General features: G+C 41.0%; 1 protein-coding gene across 3 annotated transcripts in view; it reads left to right on the top strand.

Moving 5' to 3' along the window:
• AMPH (amphiphysin) overlaps positions 1-19,835 on the top strand; it is a 200,565-nt gene that overhangs the window by 119,558 nt on the left and 61,172 nt on the right. For all 3 annotated transcript variants that reach the window (XM_019483395.2, XM_019483396.2, XM_059728675.1), the window contains exons 4-7: positions 3,481-3,575; positions 12,504-12,599; positions 13,913-14,020; positions 15,860-15,945. In XM_019483395.2, coding sequence (XP_019338940.1) covers positions 3,481-3,575; positions 12,504-12,599; positions 13,913-14,020; positions 15,860-15,945 — 385 coding nt within the window. The remainder of the gene's footprint in view (positions 1-3,480; positions 3,576-12,503; positions 12,600-13,912; positions 14,021-15,859; positions 15,946-19,835) is intronic.

Genomic DNA, 19,835 nt, shown 5'->3' on the forward strand with positions numbered 1-19,835 from the left:
GGGGCAGGGAGATTCTTTGTAAGGGAAATAAAAAATACTCGTTTTAATTTGGTCAAATAATAGTTAACTCAGAAAATTACAGCAGAGGTATTTCCAAGGCACAGCAGATGTGCTGCAGCAAGCAAAGATGCTAGCTGAATTTTTTTTTAAGTTATAAGTGAGTATTTATTTTTAAGCATTCTGTTTTGTTGCCATTTGACTTCAACTCATTTAATCAGCTTTACATAAAAATTTAAATGTGGTTGGTTATAATTTTTAAAATAAGAAAGTGCTAGTCCTGGTCTGATCCATAACATAAAGGGGCACAAAGGGAGTGGCAGTATTAGAATCCTACCTGTATTATATCCTATGAAAACAATGACCAAATTCTCCCTGGGTGTATCTACACATGCAATTAGTGAGATGCAATAAACTCCGCTGCAGTTTGCACTGGAGTTAGCTGTTCTCAGGAACAGCATTTTCACAAGTGCCTGAGACTGCATCATTTAGAGCTGAGATGCAGCATCCCTGGGCTGGCAGGGAGCCTGGGGGAGACAGTCCTTCACTCCAGGTTGGGCAGTGGAAGGGCTGGCTGGAGGAAAAGGGTGCTAAAGTGCAGGGGTGGGCAGTAGGCAGCCCCTGAACTTTAGCACCTTCACCACCATCTACATGAGCATTTCGGTTGAGTTAGTTAATAGGCCTGTGTGAATAGGGAAGTATTCGAGTTGGATTCAGATTCAGCCAATTCGCAGACAGTGATTCAATTGGGAGATTCCGATCACTGCCCCAAATTGAATCAGCCATATTGGCTTCAGAAGTTTCGGCGCTGATTCAGAGAGATTCAGTGATTCGGCCACAGACTATAATGGGGAATCACTGAAATACCTATAACTTTGTCATTTTGGGGCAGATTTGGATAAAAACAGCAGGGATGGTTGCCCCTTCTGAGGGCAGAAGCCTGCCATGTTTCAAGGAGATAGGTGCAGGGGTTTCTGGGAAACTGCACCTCAAGCTTCTGAAAGCAAAACTCGTGACTTTGTGTGTGTGTTAAGGCACAGTGGGATGAAAATAGCAGGAATGTTAGCCTGTAATAGGGTGCCTTCCCAGTGCTGGTTAGATCTGTCTGCCCACCTGTTTCTGGGCTAGCTACCTGCCCCTCTTTTGCTCAGGCAGAAACAGCTCACAAAAAGCACAGAATGCCTGCAGACAGAGGCTTATATGCTGTTTTTACATCCCTCCCCCAGAGCACTTCGATTGGAAGGGGACTCAGGGAAAGATTACAGTCGCTGGCCAACTACAGATGTCAGTCTTTCCCCCCCAGTCCCCTCCCTCTTCTCAGTTTCTGTTCCCCTGCAAGACTGCCTTCCAAATCGCCGAATATCTGAATCTTTTTCCAAATTTTTTCTGAATCTATTAGGATTTTTTTTTGCCTCCCAATTTGATTTGGATTCAGTGATTTGGCCTCTGAATCAGGCCAAAACTTCTCTGAATCAAATCAGCGACCAAAGCTTCACACACCCCTATTAATTAATCTATTGTTCCTTAAAACCAGCACTCATGTAGATAGTGATGCTTTACTGTGGAGCTAATTAGTCACTCCAGGGCTGCCTGCTCCCCCATCTCCGCATGCAGTGGAGCCCCCATCCTGAAGCACCCTGCACCCAGCCAGCTACTCCCTGCCTGGCTGGGGCACAGTGTGCCTCGAGATGGTGGAGCAGGCAGCCTTGGGCTGACTGCTCCCTGTTTTTGCAGACTTCACTTCAGAGCCCCTGCACTGAGGAACGTGCAGCCTCCACTCAGAGGCACACTACGCCCCAGTCAGCCACAGAGCAGCTGGCTGGGGTGCGGTGTGCTTCAGCATGGGGGCTCTGCAGTGAAGCCCCCACACTAAGGTATGCAGAGGCAGAGGAACAGCAACCCAAGGCTGCCTGCTCCCCGGACTCTGCATTTGTCCTGGCGCTTATTAATTTGGCATGAGTTGTGCCATTTTTTTTCCAGGATTTTTTTTTTTGCTATTGGGAAATCCCAGTAGCAAATTTTGCCCTGGCACTACAAATGAGCAGCACCGCACACTGCTTAATGTGTAACTTGTGCAGTTTGTGGTGCTGCAAAGAGGTGTGCAATGCCACAAACCACACATGCCTGCACGTCTGGATCCAGCCATTGACTTCACTGAGATCAGTGGCTCACCCATAGGATTAGCTGATGTCAATTTTGCTGACTTTATTGGAAGAAGTTATTCCTTGCTAACATCAGTGCTTACATCAGACTTTATAATATATTATAGAATGATACTAAAAAATGTTCCTCTGTTACCAGCAGTGACTATTGCTTTAGAGAAAGGTTTTAACCTTCTTAGTGTTTATTTGGCTCAGTATACTGCAGACATTATTAGTCTATCACAATAGGACTTTCTGGGTCTGGGCAGAGTCTAGCCATAGTTCCTAGCTCACAATCTTCTTTAAGTCTTCCTAGGGCTTTTCTATACCTTGAAACCAGTGCCACAGATTTCCCATGCCCCTTAGCCATCACTTTGTAGAAACTAGATTTCTAGTCCAGCACATTTGGAAACAATATATCAGAAAAGCGAAGAACACGGACTTGGAATAGGAATTTCTTAAACATAATCACTTCTCTCTCAAATATATTTGAAAGTCCTAGATCTTTGAAAACAATGGTGATTGTGGCATGTGGAAGTGCTTAGCCCTCTCTTAAATAGCATCTCTCCTCAGTGCAGGGGCGACATGTAGGGTGTGCACATGGGTGCATGTGCACCCCCTGATCGTGGCAGTACACCCCCTACAAAATGGCGCAGCATGTGCAGGCGGTCTGTGATCACTGCTGGCTGCCACTGACGCTGCTGGCAGCATCTGCAGGTGTTTGCTGACCCCTGGTTGATGCTCGCCACTGCCCCCCTCCCCCCCCTCCCCGCTGCTGACAGTGGTGTCTGCAGGTGGTTGCTGACCCACGGTTGGTGCTCGACCCCGCCTCCCCCCCTCCACTGTTGACAGTGGTGTTTGTAGGAGCTCCTGCTTACTGTGACTGTGCTCTCACCACCGCCATGCCCCCCAGCCTCCAGGGGCATGCATCATTCATGCCTCAGGGCACTCCTGGGATTCTTAAGCCTTGTTCTTCTTCCACGATCATGTTTTTAGCATCCACATAGTAATTGTTAACTCAAAATTATTGTTTTGATGATTTCTCTATAGTAGTCCTTTAGCAAGGTACTGTATGCCTTTCCTGTGCATTGTCACTGTCTAGAATGTAATGGTACAAACTTTGTATCAACATTTGATATACAGACATAATTCATCCCAGCATAGTCATTAAGGAATAATCTAACCAGACAGGAAATATTTTGTTAATCTCAGATGATTAGTAATTGTCTTGAAATAAGGCTTTTTAAACATATTTTTAATAGACAAGAGGGAATCGTATTGGAAGAAAGTGGAATGAAATAAAGATGTGTCTCTCTGTTTCTTATTTTCTATGCAATTGTAGGCATGCAGGAGGCCTCTAAGAAACTTACTGAGTCCCTTCATGAAGTATATGAGCCAGAGTGGTATGGCCGGGAAGATGTGAAAATGATCGGAGAGGTAAGAATATGGAAAGAAAGGAAGCGTCAGGGTACAAGGCATCTTATATGCACATTTTCATGTTTATATGCACTTTGTTTCTTCAGTCAAATGTTCTGTATCACTAGATATGGTAATCCCTTAGGCTAGGGACAGAAATTACACATAAACTGGCATAACTGGTAGAAAATTGGTTCAAATCTGGAAGACAACAGAAGTTCAGTGCACATAAACCACTTTGAAAATGGCTGAAACTGGTTTAAGATAAACCTGGGTGGATGCAGTATCAGACTTAACTGATTAGGTTAAATTGGTTTATGGGACTTCTGTTCCAGATCCTCTCTAGATTCAAGTCAACTCAGAGTCCTCCAGCATCCCAAACACCCCATTGCAGGGTGGGCAGGCCAGCTGAGCAGGGAGGCATGCTGTAACACCCCTGGCTTTTGGCCTGGGCCACTGCAAGCATGTAGCTGCATTTCCAGAATCAAAAGTGAATGTCTGTTCATTTGCTTATGGATTCAATCTACACAGCTTAGACTAACCTGCAAAGATTAAATTGATTCAGCCTTGGGCTTTTTGACTGTCTGTACTTTGCCATAGTGTTTTATTATAATTGTAGGGCCAGCTAGAATAGAAAGAATATGTGAAGGCATACAAATTCTTCTTTAACTAGAAACAAATCTTTTGCACATTGATGGAAGTCTGGAATAACTTCACAGTCTTCAGTAGAGTGGAACATGATCTTTTATATTTCGGCTTTTTCTTGTAGGGTGGTTTTTATTCTGTTTCAGTCTTTAGAGTGTAATAAATAGTAGGGACCAAATTTAGATCTAGTGTAAATAATATAAAATCCTATGGATGTCTCTGGGCAGATTTATTACTGATGACAACAGGGTGTAACTTTTTACTGATGCAGCTTGTACTTATCTGGCATTCAGTGTGGGAGGAATTGCAGGAAAAGCAAATAAAAGGAGCCTGTAAGATATAGCACCCTAATCAGATGTCCTTGTTGATTGCTTTTCCTGCAGTTCTCTTTCCCTCCTTCCTCTCTGCAAATGGTAACTTACATGTGCTGAATGCCAAATCAGTGTAACTGACTGCTTTACCACCTATGCCCACTAAATTTGTTGTTTGGATTTACATCCCAATGGAGTAATTCCTCTTGCATCAGATTTAGATTGATATAAACGATAATGGCCAAAATCTGAGAACAGTCTTTGCTCTCTATTCCACATTTGGAAAATCTTACATGTTACCACTTTTATGAATATTGTTTCAAGCAGAGTAATATGTGAAACGTTTGTGCCATGTAGCCATTTTCATTGTAATCTGAGCTTTAGATGTCATGTCATATATTTATGAATAGCTGAAAGTATAGTTCACAAGAATGAGAAGTTCACCATATTTACTCATATATAAGATGACCCACCATAATTAGGTTCTTTATATAGAAAATATATAAATGTGTTAAAGATGTCCAGATATAGAATCTAATTATTGGAGTTTTGTCTTCAATTTGTTGCCTTCTCACTTCTAGAGCAGGGAAACTGTATCTGGGGGTTGGGTGATCCCCATGCCCTCTGCCCTCCCAACTTCTTCCCTCTGCAGCCCTTTTCTGCTCTCCTCCTCCCCCCTTACTGTCAGACTCTGCTCTCACTGAGGACATGAAAGTGAGGAGCAAAATTGAAAACACTGACTTTGAAAAACATGCCTGTAGTAATTTGCATATAGGCTTAATTCATCCAAAATTGATTTGTTATTACCTTTTGTTGAAACTGCTGCAAATTTTAGCACAGGTATTCCATAAACATACTTTTAAGGAGAACTTTTCTACCTACTTATGCATAGTACAAACTTTTGTTTTGCAGAAACAATAAAAAATTATAATAAAAAAAATATGTGTGTGTGTGTGTGTAATGTCAAGTGACGACTGTGGTTCACTTGGCAGACCAAAGGATACTTTGACAGTTGTTACCAAATTTGCCCATTACTTTGTGGTGTGCTCATTTATTAGGGATAGTTTCTAGGGTCTTGGTGATTCTGTCAATGTGCTGCTTGTGTTACTATACGGAGCTGTATCTCTCCCTTCTGCAAGCCCTCACCCCCAGTGGAGCTATCTTGCAGAACTCGGTCTCAATGGGACTGGGTTCCTCCAGTCACCAAATCAGTCATACACACAAACACACACAAATTAACGTGACACGCCTGACCTGGCCAGGCTGATCAGCATGGACAGGCTGACACCCTCATATGCCAAGAATCAGTTCATAAGAGCAACAATAAAATGCAGTCAGCCACAAGCACACAGGTGAACAGAATCCCTCTGAATCTGGCTGGGTGTCCAGCTGACACCCTCATGGGCCAGCATTCAGTTCATAAGGGCACGTCTGAGTCAAACTGGGTCAATCAGCCTTTACAAGCTGATCCCCTTATGTGTTTCAAACTCAGCACGTCCCAATCTTTGGCCTCTTGATGAGCAGACCCCACAATATTTTTGGGCTTCACAGGGATCTTTAGCTTAGGTAAAAGTAGCGTTGCTGCAGAGCACAGGAGGAAAGAGAAGCAGAGAAGGAAAAATATACCCAATTACTACCAGTTTGACTATAAAAGTTATTTATTGCTAAGCATATGAAATATATAATGGTACTAATAATAATAGACATGCAAAAGAAAAACAAACACAAACAATTACAATACTACCCTGGTTTCACTAAGTATTTGGGGAAACTTAGCTCAAGCTTAACTGATACAGTTCAGGTTCAGACGTTTATGCCTAGAGAGAAAAGAGAGAGAGAGCGCGCTGGGATCTCACCAGTCCACGGTACTCAGGCTGCAAAACTGACAGGCACAGTCCTTGAAGGGAGATGATCTGTTCTTCCAGCATCCCAAGAACAACAGGGGATGGTGTCAGCACAGGAGTTTTTTCTTCTTTCTTTCTCTCCTTCTTCTTGAAGCACACACATTTTTTACAGATTTTTATACCCTCAGTTCAGCTGCTTCGAAGCATCCTTAATTGTGTAAATCATTGTCTTTTCTATTGACAAGGGGTTATCTGGTTTGGACCATCTCAGGAAACTGATTGATAGTCAGGAAACACATAAGATTAGGGAGTAACCAAATACTTGGGAGCCAGATTGAAATTCCTATGGATGGCAGATATACTGATGGGATATCTCATGGTTTCTTCAGAAACAATAGATAGCTTGCAGCATCAGGATTTTGGATTTTTACTTGTTGTGCACAAGCCTCAGCTTAGCATGACTTTTCCAGATTTTACTATAGTCTTTTAACAGACTTAAAGCAATTATTGGGGTGTTCATAAGCTTTTGTGGAGAGGACTTCCACCAGTCGTCTCGGGAAAAGTATGACAACACCTGTGATTAGGGCTCCAGCAGGCTGTATGCTGTGATGAACCCTTAACCATTGTTCAAATGTTGCCCATACCCCCTCTGACTCGGTCTTTTGCCTCAACATTCCCTAACCCGGCAACCAAGTTTTAGTCAATCAAGTTTAAATAGGCCTCCCATAGTGGGACCGGAGAATGTACGGCCCGAGATGCCTATTAAACTTAGAGGTGTGTGTGTGTCTGGGGGGGGAAAAGTCCTTAGTAAATCCAGATTAGAACTGGTCTGATAAATGCTGAGCTAGGTGTGTGAGAACATGGGTTGATTAACATTTGGAGCACAGATTGCCCATCATGCAGTGCTCCCCTGCTTCTCTGGTCCCAGAATTCACTGCAGTCTCTGCTTCAGGCTTTCTGTTCTCCATCTCTCATGTAAATGAATGGTCATCTGGTTCTATCTCAGATGCAAATGAGACCTAGGGCAGTTGGTTCACTCTTGTCGCCCTTATCTGGAGGGTCTTAGTGTGTCTCTCACTGCATCTTAATCAGTTTCGTTTAGGTAGAGGAGGGGAGGGAGGGGGGTGAGTCCTTTGTGAGTCAGACAGACTGCATCCTGTGCCAGGGTTGCCCAAGAACATACAGCTGAGTCGTAACACAGTTAAACTATTTTAGTCCCATTACACAGTTTGCACCCGCGCATCCATGCTTCCCTCACCATTCCAGTGCTTTCACTTCTTGTTCTCTCCAGAGGAATTGCATCTGAAAAATCTATGCTAGTTCCCTCCCCACCATATGAGGTCTGCCATTTCTTTCCTATTGTCCTCCTTTGTCTTTTTGTAGTACCAGTACATTTCACTCAGCCCCATTTTAATACAATCCTTGACTGGGTTCCGAGTGTCTGTTTATGAGCAGGTTCCTGGCTTTCCACAGGGAATATCTGAAGCAGGAGATGAACTGGTTAGAGCAAGCTGTCGGGGCCCCTTATTGTTTGGTCAAGTGCTCATAGAGGATCACTTCTCTGGTCAGCTTTCTGAAATCTGTCACCACCAGGAGTGCACAGACTTTCTTCCACACCTATTTGGCATATAGGAAGTCCCAGAAGAGGTGGTTGATTGTTTCTGCCAGCCAGTGGCAGGTCTGTCTCAGGCAGTTCGATGGACCTCTCTGCCTTACACTCTTTTTCCATGTCCATACGGGGAGTGCCCTATGGGCTGCCTGCCAGTTTAGGTCTCTATGCTCCTTCTGCAGGTCCTTGTGGAAGATTTGCTCCCACATGGCCTGGTAGCTGTCACCAGGTAGAAAATCTGCAGGTGATATGGTATCTCTTGCCCTTACCACCTCTGGTATCTTGCAGTTGTTCAATAGGGTTGCTCAAGTAGCATCGTGCAGCTTGTATTTCTTCCAGAAGCTTTTCAGGAACTCATAGAACCATGGGGACACCATGGTCCATGGGCTCCCATTGATTGTTCTGTAGACCTGCTACCTTCACAGTAGCTGCCCTGAAAAATACTTTGCAAAGCTGGCTGTTTTGGATTGCACCCGTGTTGCCAGTTTGCAAACCTGGCTCATGTACTTGGTCCAGAGGAAGAAAAGGACATCTGGCATTCCTCTGCCTCTAGACCATTTCACTTCATACAGCTTGGTCCTTACCACTTTCTCCCATGTGGAGTTCCAAAAAACCCTACTTATGGCTCTTTGGATTCTGTGAACAACTTGTTCTGAGGGGGCAAAGACTAGGGTGGTATGTAGAAATATCAGCCGTAGCACCACCTTCATCAGTGCCATGCACCTCCCATTGACAGGCAGCACAATTGCCATAGCCCCAGTTTCTGTCTGACTTTGGCCTCCATCTTTTCCCATGCCCTCTGCCTTGTCAGCTCTGGGTCAAACTCCATCCTGAGGATTTTTACCCCCTTGAAGGGGATAAAAACCCCCGGGTGCGACACATCCCTGAGCTTACCCAGGACTAGGCAGGTGCTTTTGCTCACATTGAGCTTGGCCCCTGCTGTTGCTCCATATACCTGGGTGTGTTGTAGTATTCTTTCCACTGACCCCTTGTCTCTGCATAAGATGTTCAACTATGCATGATATCAGTCCAAATCCAAAAGGCTCGTGATTTATTATATAGTTCATTGGACTGGGCCCCAGCAGAGTCCACAGTGTTTCAATCAATTGCTCACTCTGTATGTGTACTCCATATACTCCCCCACAAAGGATCCATGTCCTAATTAGCCCCTCCCCCGACTGGAACAAGGTGTTCTGTCACAAGTCCTAGGCTCTTCCAAAAATTTATAAGGAGATGAGGTGCAGGGCAACCTTGTCTAGCTCCACCTCATGGATTGTGGGGCCACACTAATCATACACAACAGGCTGAAAGAGAGGGCAACAGAGGGATTCTGGGTGAACTATTTGGTGGGGGCATTTGCTGATGTTTGCCAGACATTTAAGGCTGATGAAGAAACAAGAATCATTGGAAATAGGAAAGAAAGGAACAGTTCAGCTGTGGGAGTGAAGAAGAAGTTGAAAATATGTTCATTGTAGTGGCTCACCATGACTTGGAAAAGAGTCAGCACTGAGCAGGGACTGAGTGCAGTGGGTGTTACATGTATCTTATTCAAATGGGCTGCAGTAATCTATTCTTGTTTTAGGTTCCCATCAGCATCTGGGCCTCTTGTGGGCTAAGATCAAGTAGGTGAATTTAAATGGCATTGTGTAGTGGAGGGTGCACCCCTGTCTGATGCACTGTGGACAGGACACCTTATGAGTCTTGTAATTAGCTTCCCACTGGCCAGCTTCCAGTGGGAGGATCTTGGCTACATGCCTGCTTTATGGAAATGGGGGACTCCTCCCTAGCTTCCTCCTGTGGCCTTTGGTTAAGGGCAAGTGAGGCTTGGACAAATCCAAGCCATAAGCCTCTGGGCTTGGGCTTGGATATAGGATGCCTGCCAATGGATTTGGGGGTATCTGAAGCCCCAGTCTCAAAATTCTGGGGTGGAGGATACTTACCAGTTGTAGCACCACATATAGTGTTTGAACAATTGAGTGTTGCTCATTGAGAGGATTCAGAACTGATTTGCCTCATTTGACCTGGAATATGTAAAATTTGCCCCCCCCCAAAAAAAAAAAATTAAAAAAATCTCATGCTCTTGTGGTCTAAGGTTAAGTGGAGGCATCTGAATCTCAAGACCTCCAGGCTTGGGCCTGCACATAAGATGCTTGTCAATGGATTAGGGAGTATCTGAAGTCATTGGGGTGAGAGCCTGGGACAGAAGATGCGTGCTGGTTGTAGTGCCATACATGGTGTTTAGAATAATTGAGTTCTTCCTGCTCAGTCCATATGGTTTTTGGAATGATTGCATTGTGCCCAATCAATATGATTTAGAACTGATTTGGCTGATTTGACCTGGAACACAAAATGTATTAATAAAAAATTTTCAGTCTTTTTGCCAAGATCAAACATTTTTGGCACCAAGGGGACGGTTTCAGGGCTGGCTCTGGTATTCCTAGCGCTACCTTGTTATTGCAGTACCTCCAAACCCAGTACCAGTTCCATGTGGCAGGAACACCCTCCTGTTTTTCTTTTAAGGGTCAGAAAAAACCCAGGTTTCCATCAGCATGTTTGCCCAATAGAGCCAATGTGTTTTATAGTCATGTTCAGTGTTGGTTGAATTTAATCAGCTTCATAGTTTGTTTCCATTACTAAGCACATGCTGCTTTTGACAGCAGTTCAATGATAGACAATGTATTTAATGAGTTTTCCTTGTATGTGAATGTAAGATAAAGGGCTTTTAAAACCTCATCTTGTATTCGAGTAAACACGGTACCTATTCAGATAGATAGGTGATTATTGCTTAATTGTTCCATCTTGCATAACATTGATCTTTAATAGAAGTGATGATGGTTAGAAACACTTTTGAACAATGTTTTTCAGTTCTTTTAGCTTTTAAAAAACCTCCGAGGTTTTAATTTGTCTATAATTTCTCTAAAAATTATTTTCAGATGAAAATGTGCTACAATGACAGTTACTTGCCATGATCTACTTTGTTACTCTCTCTCCCCCACTGTGATTAAATATCATGTTAATAAATAATAGTTTTTAAAGCGTGATTAATGGATTGTAATAATTCAGTAGAGGCTGCAATTAGGATAGGAAATAAATACTGGCATAGCCTATTTACAATGAGTCTTACTATGGCACAGAATAATTAACATACAGTGGGTGCATCTACACATGCACTTTACTGTGGAGTTGACTAATTAGCTCCACAGTAAAGTGTCAGCATCTACACGTGCACCCATAATAGGGGGCAGTAAATTAATTAACTCAGCTCCACTGTAGCACTCTCATGCCCCAGCCAGCCCCAGTCACGGTCTGCAAGGGTGTTTCAGTACATGTAACTTCTCCATTGTAGGATAGTACTGTCTGGGAGAAATACTATCCTACAATGGAGAAGTTACATGTACTGAAACACACTTGCAGACTGTGACTGGGGCTGGCTGGGGCATGATAGTGCTACAGTGTGGGGGCTGCCTGTCAGGTAGCCTCACACTGAAGTACCCTCATGGTCCAGCCAGCCCCTCTGCAATATGTTGAGCAGGGGCAGAGCAGCCCTGGGCTGGCAGGCTGACCCCCAAGGCCTTTGCCCGCCAGGGCTGTGCTGCCTCAGCTCCATGTGCTGGAGTCCCAGGTGCATGTGTAAATGCTACACCCAGGTGCAAGAAACTCTGGTGTGAACTGTGCCAGAGTTTATTGCTACATGCTTATTGCACGTGTAGATTTTCTAGCCATACTGAGTACAGTATGGCTCTTTCTGGCCCTGGACAGAGGCTGCCCATGCCACTTGTGGCACATCTGACACAGGTTGGGCCACCCCTGCTCTACAGTATTCCCAGAGAGCTCAGCTGCATTAAAGCGGGCAGGAGAACTCAATTGTTTGTATTCCTCCAAGAGTGAATATAGGAGTGGGCTATTCTTCAGCCACATTAAATAACTAATGACCTTTTTGTCAGTTGATAGAGTAATGGTTCAGATTCTGAATCCAAGTAATCTAATAGATCCATTGAGTTCTGTGAGGTATGCTTGGCTATTAACCCTCAGATACTCTGGTTTGGTAATATTTGAGAAGCTAATGTGGGGAGTTGCATTTTCTGGAGTGGAAAGATGACCCCCCCATAAATTTAAATGTATTTAAAAATATAGGCCCACACAATTAAAACTACAGATCCCTCTATGAATTTTGTTTAATTTTGTTTTTAGTTGTATCTTGCTGCTTATTAAAGGAAGGTTCATTATGCATCCATAAGCTTGTATGGGAACTAAAATACCTTGATGACCAGCCTGCTTGAGCTAATAATCTTTGGTTCCATTATTTCCAAGGCTGCTCCTATTGTTATTTTGAAGACTTCAAAAATGGTGCATTTGATTACCTGACTAAAATCTATTTTACTGTAAATTGAAACTTGCATTGGAATGTGCATTCTTTATGAAAAAAATAAGATTTTAGAAAGATTACAGTTTGTCATATACATTAGTATTTCCCCTAAGTTTTGAGAGGAATTAAAGCAATTTTCATTTGTATTTCTCTGTATCTCATTTTTCTTTACAGAAATGTGATGAACTCTGGGAAGACTTTCATCAAAAGTTGGTGGATGGGTCATTGCTGACTCTGGATACATACCTGGGACAGTTTCCCGATATAAAAGTACAGTAATGCTTTACTATGGAGGGAAGATTTTAAAGCTTACCAATTACTTTTGTTTCATAAACAGAAGCAATATGAAATAAAGGGTATATAGGAAGGCACCACTCATGTGGCATATGAAACATCCTATTTTATAAGCAGGACCCATTCACAGATTGAACTGTTTTATTGAATGAACAAAACAAAGTATTTTGCCTTAGGAAGTCAAGGTAAATTAACCTTTTTAGTACAAACGTTTTAAAAAGGTTTTGCTTGCTCCTATAGATATGAGCAGGATAACTTCAGTGATGCTGGATCAAGCCCTTGAGCCATCAAGGAATTATAGAATAACTATTGTGATAAGAAGAGCTTTTCCATGCTCTTGTGGATGTTTAGAAGTCGCTGATTTTCTATCTCTGATTTGAAGCCATAAATGGCTTTTGTGGTTTCATCAGTCTCAGTGTCCATAGGGATTGCTGCTATACAGAGCAAAGGTCCTCTTCCATTAGACCATTTTAACCATATCTCCTCTGTAAGGATTTCATAATCACATGTCCCGTGTGTCTATGGGATATGGCTGTAACTCCCTTATAACAGAATTATCTATAGTCCTTTCCAGTTTACAGAAGAAGCTAGTATATACCAAGACAGTTTAGAGTTATGGATGTTCAAAGGTGGCCTAAAGCCCTGAATCTGCTCCTGGGAGATGCCAGGTTCTCATTAGGTACAGCCTAGGATTTGAAGGAAATTTTATGTGCAGTATGCATCATTAGAAAATCAGCAGCTTTCGAAGACCCACTTTTATTGTTATGTTAAATATTGAAAAATAACTATAATAGGTTAATAGGAAATCCCTTTGTATGATGGCAGTATTGAATGGATCAATTTTGTATCAAAGGAATCCTAGAGAGATTTGTGTTTGGAAATTTTTTAGGAATGTGAAAAATAATATAATTATTCATTAAATATATATACCACATGATGTAAAAGGAAAGACAATTAGTATCAACATTATAGATTAAAGAGTCAATTTGTGTTGCTGGAGATTTCTAGCAATACAGATCAAAATATATATAATCAAACTGATATCTAAGGTCCCAGTGGTTAGGCTAGATATACACAAAACCCTTGTCAAGTAATTAATTCTCAATAAATAGGCTCCTTATTAATCTCTTTCCCCAAACTCACTTTAACCATACAATATTACAGCAAATAAAGTTTTGATTGTAAAAGAAGAGTTGTTAGAAAGATTCAAAGACAAATCAAAGCAAAACTTACATCAAGGTTGCACCTATGATAACAGCTCTGAATTTTATTTTTGTAACTCTCTGCAGACTCGCATTGCAAAGCGAAGCAGAAAGCTAGTTGACTACGACAGTGCAAGACATCACTTAGAAGCCTTGCAGAGCTCAAAGAAAAAAGATGAAAGCAGAATTACTAAGGTAATACATTACTTAAAAGTGATACTGGCAGAAGTCAGCTTGAGTTTGGCTAAAATTCACTTTTGTGCAAAGCTTTTATTCAAGGTCTATTCCAATGATCCCCAAAGGGTGTGCTACAGCACACTAGTGTGCCAATGAGAGCAATGGAAGTTTGCCACAAGATCCCCCTGTGTGAGGAGGTAAATGCTCTCCTCCCTTGTCTGGCACCCTATCCTGCACCTGCCCCAGCTGCTGGTGCCTTCCCCTACCACTCCCCAGTCAACACCTATGTTGCCCCAGCCTCCCCCCTTCCCTCCCTCCTGGGGTCCCAGCAGCACACTCCGCTGCAAGTGGGCAGGCAGGCAGACATACAGGCAGAGCCACGCTTTGCAGGCCAGCTCGTCCCCTCTGCTTCTCCCACCCTGTAGGTATATTTATAGTTATAAATATTAATTTATAAATTTATAACTATAAATATAACTTTTCAGATGTAATATTTATATGTAATATGCTCCTTTGGGGACTGCCACTGCTGCCTTTCCCCAACCCCTTCCCAGGGAGCCCACGTGCTGCCTCTGCCCCTCTCACCCATAGAGTCCCAGCAGCACACACTGCTGCAGGCATGCAGGCAGACAGACATACAGATGGAGCCTGTATGCATGCGTGTGTGTGTGTGTGTGTGTACACACACACACACTCATATACATAATAGGTCATTAATATAATTAATTATAATATATGTGAAAGTGGAGAGTGAAATGTATAATATAATATTGTAAGATTTGTATTACAATATACTGAAATATTAATTTATACATGTATAAACATAAATATAATTTTTCATGTGTCAGAGTGAAATATGTCACCAATTTTAATCCAGAAAAAGAAGTGTCCCAGGTATCAAACGTTTAGGAAACACTCATCTGTTCTATACCATTAAAGGAAACAGAATTAGTCATGGATTTAAATTTAATCAAATGCTAACTATTTGGGTGGATTATGGTCAGATTGTTTCTTGAGATGAGGGCCCATTTAAGCCCTAATTTACAGTTTTGACTGGAATATACACATCTGGGGCTGACCTGTGGTACAAGGTGGAATTTGATCTTTTATGAGATTGAAGATTACCTCTGGGAGATCTGCCGTAACCCCTACTCATGTGCGTAATCTCACTGAATGAATAGGATCACTAACGTGAATGAGGTTTTCGTAGGATCATGCCCCAGAATTTTATCTGTCACAGAGTGTAAACTATACAACTATAAGTTAATGACATTACTGAGTGAGTTTTCTATAGACTTGTCTTGTTTTCAGTTTTGTTACAAATTTGGCACTCAATCTGTATTCGTCAGAAGATTTAATTTAGTCTTGAACCTTTGAAGCAGGCTCCAAAGGTTTAACATTTTTCATTAAATCTATGGGGAACTCATGCCTTTTCACATTTTGGCAGAAGACAGGGCTGAGTTTGCACCTTATGAACTAACTAAAGTTTTAGTTATAAATTTATAAAATTTAATTTTAGTAATAATCTAGTTATAGAGGGGATGGAGAAGAGCTACATTTTAATTATTCTGTGAGGTGCAAATCTACCCTGCCTTCTGCCTGACTTCAGATTAACATGGCTAACTATCTCTCTTTTCACATTTTGAAACAACAAATGGAATTTTACTTCCAGTCTGGGGCATTTACTTTACTGGAACCAGAAATACTCAGGTATACTATTTGCTAGATCCCTTGCAAACTGAAACAACTGCATTTGCACAGAAGCCTGAAGTACTTTTATTAATAAAAACAAGATTGCCCCCGTTTCATTGTATTTTGGCATGACTATAAAAGTTCACCTGTGTTGTTGTGATGTAGGCAGAGGAAGAGTTTCAAAAAGCACAGAAAGTGTTTGAAGATTTTAACTCTGATTTACAAGAGGAGCTGCCATCTTTATGGTCAAGGTAAGCCAAAGGATGTGTGCATCTAACTTATAGAATTTGTAAAGTCTATTAAGAGAATGAGGCACCAAACACCTACTGGCTGAGGGGTGCTCCAGGTTCCCGCCCTGCACCTTGCCTACGGTGGCTCTGGCTTCATTGTGGCTCTGACAGCATGGAGGACAAAGAAGAGGCAGCAGCATGAGGTGCACAAGCAGCAGCTGGTGATATGCTGTTGGTGAGAGAGAGGTCACCTCCTTATTTTGCTGCTAAAAACTGGTGTTTAAGTGGCCACTCAACATGTATGTTGGCAACAAGAAAAAGGTGACATCTCTCCCAGCAGCAGTGAACCTCAGTCCACTGCCCCGTACCATGTGCTGCTGTTGTCCAGGGCACAGTGCTGGCCAGTTACACCTCTGCTTATGATACTGTAGTTATTACAGTATCTGAGAACCTTTCAGTCTTCATCCTCATGAATTTCCTTTGAGGTTCAGAAGTAATATTATCTCCATTTTGTGAGTTGTCCATGGTCACGGAGAAATCTCTGGCAGAACGTAGAACTGAACATTCTCAACCTCTTGTGGCTAGCCCTGTTGCCCAAAGATTTCCTGAAAGCTCTCCTAACCTTTCCAAAAAAAATCCAAACTGGTTTTTATGCCAACCTTTAGTCCTTTGCCACTCCCCATCAGTGTAAAAATGGCCAAAATTTTGATAAGCTAATATGAAGTACAAAGTAACCATGTATCTCTGAAAACTGAGAATTAGTTTCTCTACTTGCCAGACTAATAAAAAAATGTATTATCCTGTCTTTTATGAACTATAGTAAAGTTGACATGTTATGATGCATTAATTTGTTCATAAGAAAAGACTTTCACAAGTTTATAATAAATGTATGACAATTCTTTTCTGCAAACCTCCTGTAAAGTAAAATATCAACAAAAGTGTAAGTAATGAATAATAATATTTACCTATAACTGCTTCCACCTATACTCTTTTTATGTTAGTACTTTGTATAGTTTGAGTCCCACATTGGATGTAGGGTATAGAGGTTTTATATGATCCAGGATCATATGCATTGAAGATGGGTAATCACAAATAAAAGTGTTTGGAAGACTTCCAGTATAAGAGATCTTGTTTTCATTCAGATGGCATTGTTTCTTGTGTTGCAAGTTAGTTTAAAAAGAACCAGAAAAGGGTGTATGGTTGTGACTTGTAGTGAACAAAACTGATAGAAATAGAGAATATAGAGAAATAGTTGTCTCATCTGAGTGCTACATTCTTTGATGCTACATTCTTTCAAGTGACACTTGAAAAAAAGTGTTTTGGTTCATCAGAGCTGCCTTTTGTTTCCTATTGCTCTCTAAATTAATTCATTTTAAAAGTGAAATCAATAGGGATTTTCCTATTGATGCTGTTAGTCCTATCAGCTAAGAAGTCTCATGTATCTTCAGTATATTTGTTTTATGGGATGGGGAAGGAAAAAAAAAACCTGTTTGAATGGTTTGGAGTACGTGTCTTTTTTATTACAATATGTTCCCTTCTAACTGAAGTGGTTGATAGAATTTCATTGTATAGTTGAGCCTGCAGACACGGTTCAGAAAGCACATTCATTCAGAGTCCTATTTTTAGGTCTGTATAGCTTTACAGAGAAATTGGGCTGAAATTTCTCAGGCTTGTCCTCAGCCCAGAGTTGATGGTTTGCTTTGTTATTGTTTTTTGTTTTATTGGTTAAAATTTGTTGAAATTGCATGTAGAATTTCTTAGTGGAGGCAGGAGAGAGGAGAATTGGAAATGATGGAAAACTCAGAACAGTTTCAAAATGTGCTTATACACATGAAGTACAAATATTTGCTCTACTAAACTTTGCAAATATTTGCATGCATCTGCAAATGTGTATTTTATATTTAAATGTACTTTCTTTTACATATATATGTATATTTTGCAGCCACAATTTATGTATCTTCTTTGTTTTAAAACATGCTACTAATGATCAAAGGTTTTAACTTCACAACAAATCTGGGTGATTATTTTTTTTTTTAGGCAAATGCTAAAATAATAAAATATGGTTTCAATCATCTCAAACTGTTTCTGAATTCAGGTTGAGTTAACCAGAACTTTTCAGGTGGGGGTGGAAAATCAGGATTAGATTAATAAAACTGTTTAGAAGGTCCAGTTTTGCACTTTGGCCCCAGGCTGGACAGACCGTACTCACTTATCTTACAGACATGGTGCATGCGGCAACCCAGGCACATGTAAGAGAGGAAGGAGCATGATTAGTTGCTCTGTGGGTGTGGAAAATGTAAAGTCTGATCACTAGTAGGAAACATGAGAAGATGGAGCATGTTTATTTGCTGTGTGGAGATGGCATATGTACATTTTTTACAACCATATGAGCTGTGAGAGATTGAACTAGTGTTCAGTGAGGGTGGAGCTGCTAAAATGAGAGATGTCTGCTCAGCATATTAAACCAGATTTTTTTTAGAGACTTATAATTTGGTTCCATTCAGCCAGATTGTCATGATGATAGCCAAGGGCATATCCTGGACACAGAGCCTACCAAACGTAATGTCCTTGCCACAAATCATGGGAGTACTAACACTTTTCCAAAAGAAATTAACAGATTATTTTCACATGGGCAACATGCAACCTCAGTAGTAAACAGGAGTGATAATTCTGCCTACGTTCTCAGGTTCATTAATGCCCCTATATATTTGTCTGGGATGTAAAAGGCCAATAAAGAAGATGGATATGGAATTCATACTAATATAAGCCCCTATTATGCCATCAGATGTTAGTTTAAATGAACATCAGGGCCACATTCATCCATCAGTCTACTTCTGTACTTTAGAGTTAAATAGATATGGCACGTTTAATTTTATTAAGTACTTCTGTTTGGAAAAGTTAAAAGCAACTGAAAGCAGGGTCTTTGCTGGAGAAGTATCTTGTGAACTTGATAGGCAATAGTATTAGTCCCACCTATAATAAAGTCTTAAGATGACTGATTTACTATGGAAACAATAACTTTATAAATACAAAGTAAAATTTTCCTTTTATATACATGCCTCAACTATATCAGGGTGTTCATATAGTATTTTAAACTGTGTTATAATTTTAATCTTGATATAAGGCTATAATGTATAATGTGTGCTTACAATTCATTTCACAACAGTCCACAGGTATTCTTTCTCATAGGAGTGCTTTCCATGCACAATGATAATATGATGATGGGGATTGTACTTTACATAATAGACACTGTTTCAGTTTGGCTTATTACTACAACTCTGAAAAATATATATATATAAAAAAAAAAAACTCTGAAAAAAAAATGTATATCTTTGCCATCCCATGGCCCTAAGCCTTTTCCTACTAAAACAAGTTGGAAAATTTTAATTGAAAGTGTTTTTCATCAGAAAAGGCTATTTTGATAAATTTGCATTCTTTAATGAAACTGTATCGACTGTTATGTGTCTTGTGAGACTGAAGAAAAATGAGAACTAAATTTCACTTAAGAATATGAAAAAGTTTCTATTTTTGTTTAATTTTATGGATCTGTTTTTCATTTTTATTATTTTTTTAATTTATAACATGTCCATAGCAGTTTAGTACTGTCACTATCATAATATTCATAACTAATCTTAACATGTCAAAATATGACAAAAGTTGAAATATCCTATTTTACTATTTTAATTTTAAAATCACTAAGGACAGATGCTACATATTGATGAGTTAAACTCCTTATCACCTTTCCCTACCACCTGCTGCTCATGCACCAGGCCACGGCTCTACCCTGTCACCATGGTCCAGCTGCCACTGTTGCTCCCTGCAGGCCATGGCTCTACCTTGGAGAGGAGGTGGGGTGGTGGGCAGTGTCACCTGTGCCTTCCTACCCCCTGACATGTCATCTATGCCATCCC

The sequence above is a fragment of the Alligator mississippiensis genome, chromosome 5 (assembly GCF_030867095.1).
Source record: "Alligator mississippiensis isolate rAllMis1 chromosome 5, rAllMis1, whole genome shotgun sequence".
Classification (NCBI taxonomy): Eukaryota; Metazoa; Chordata; order Crocodylia; family Alligatoridae; genus Alligator; species Alligator mississippiensis.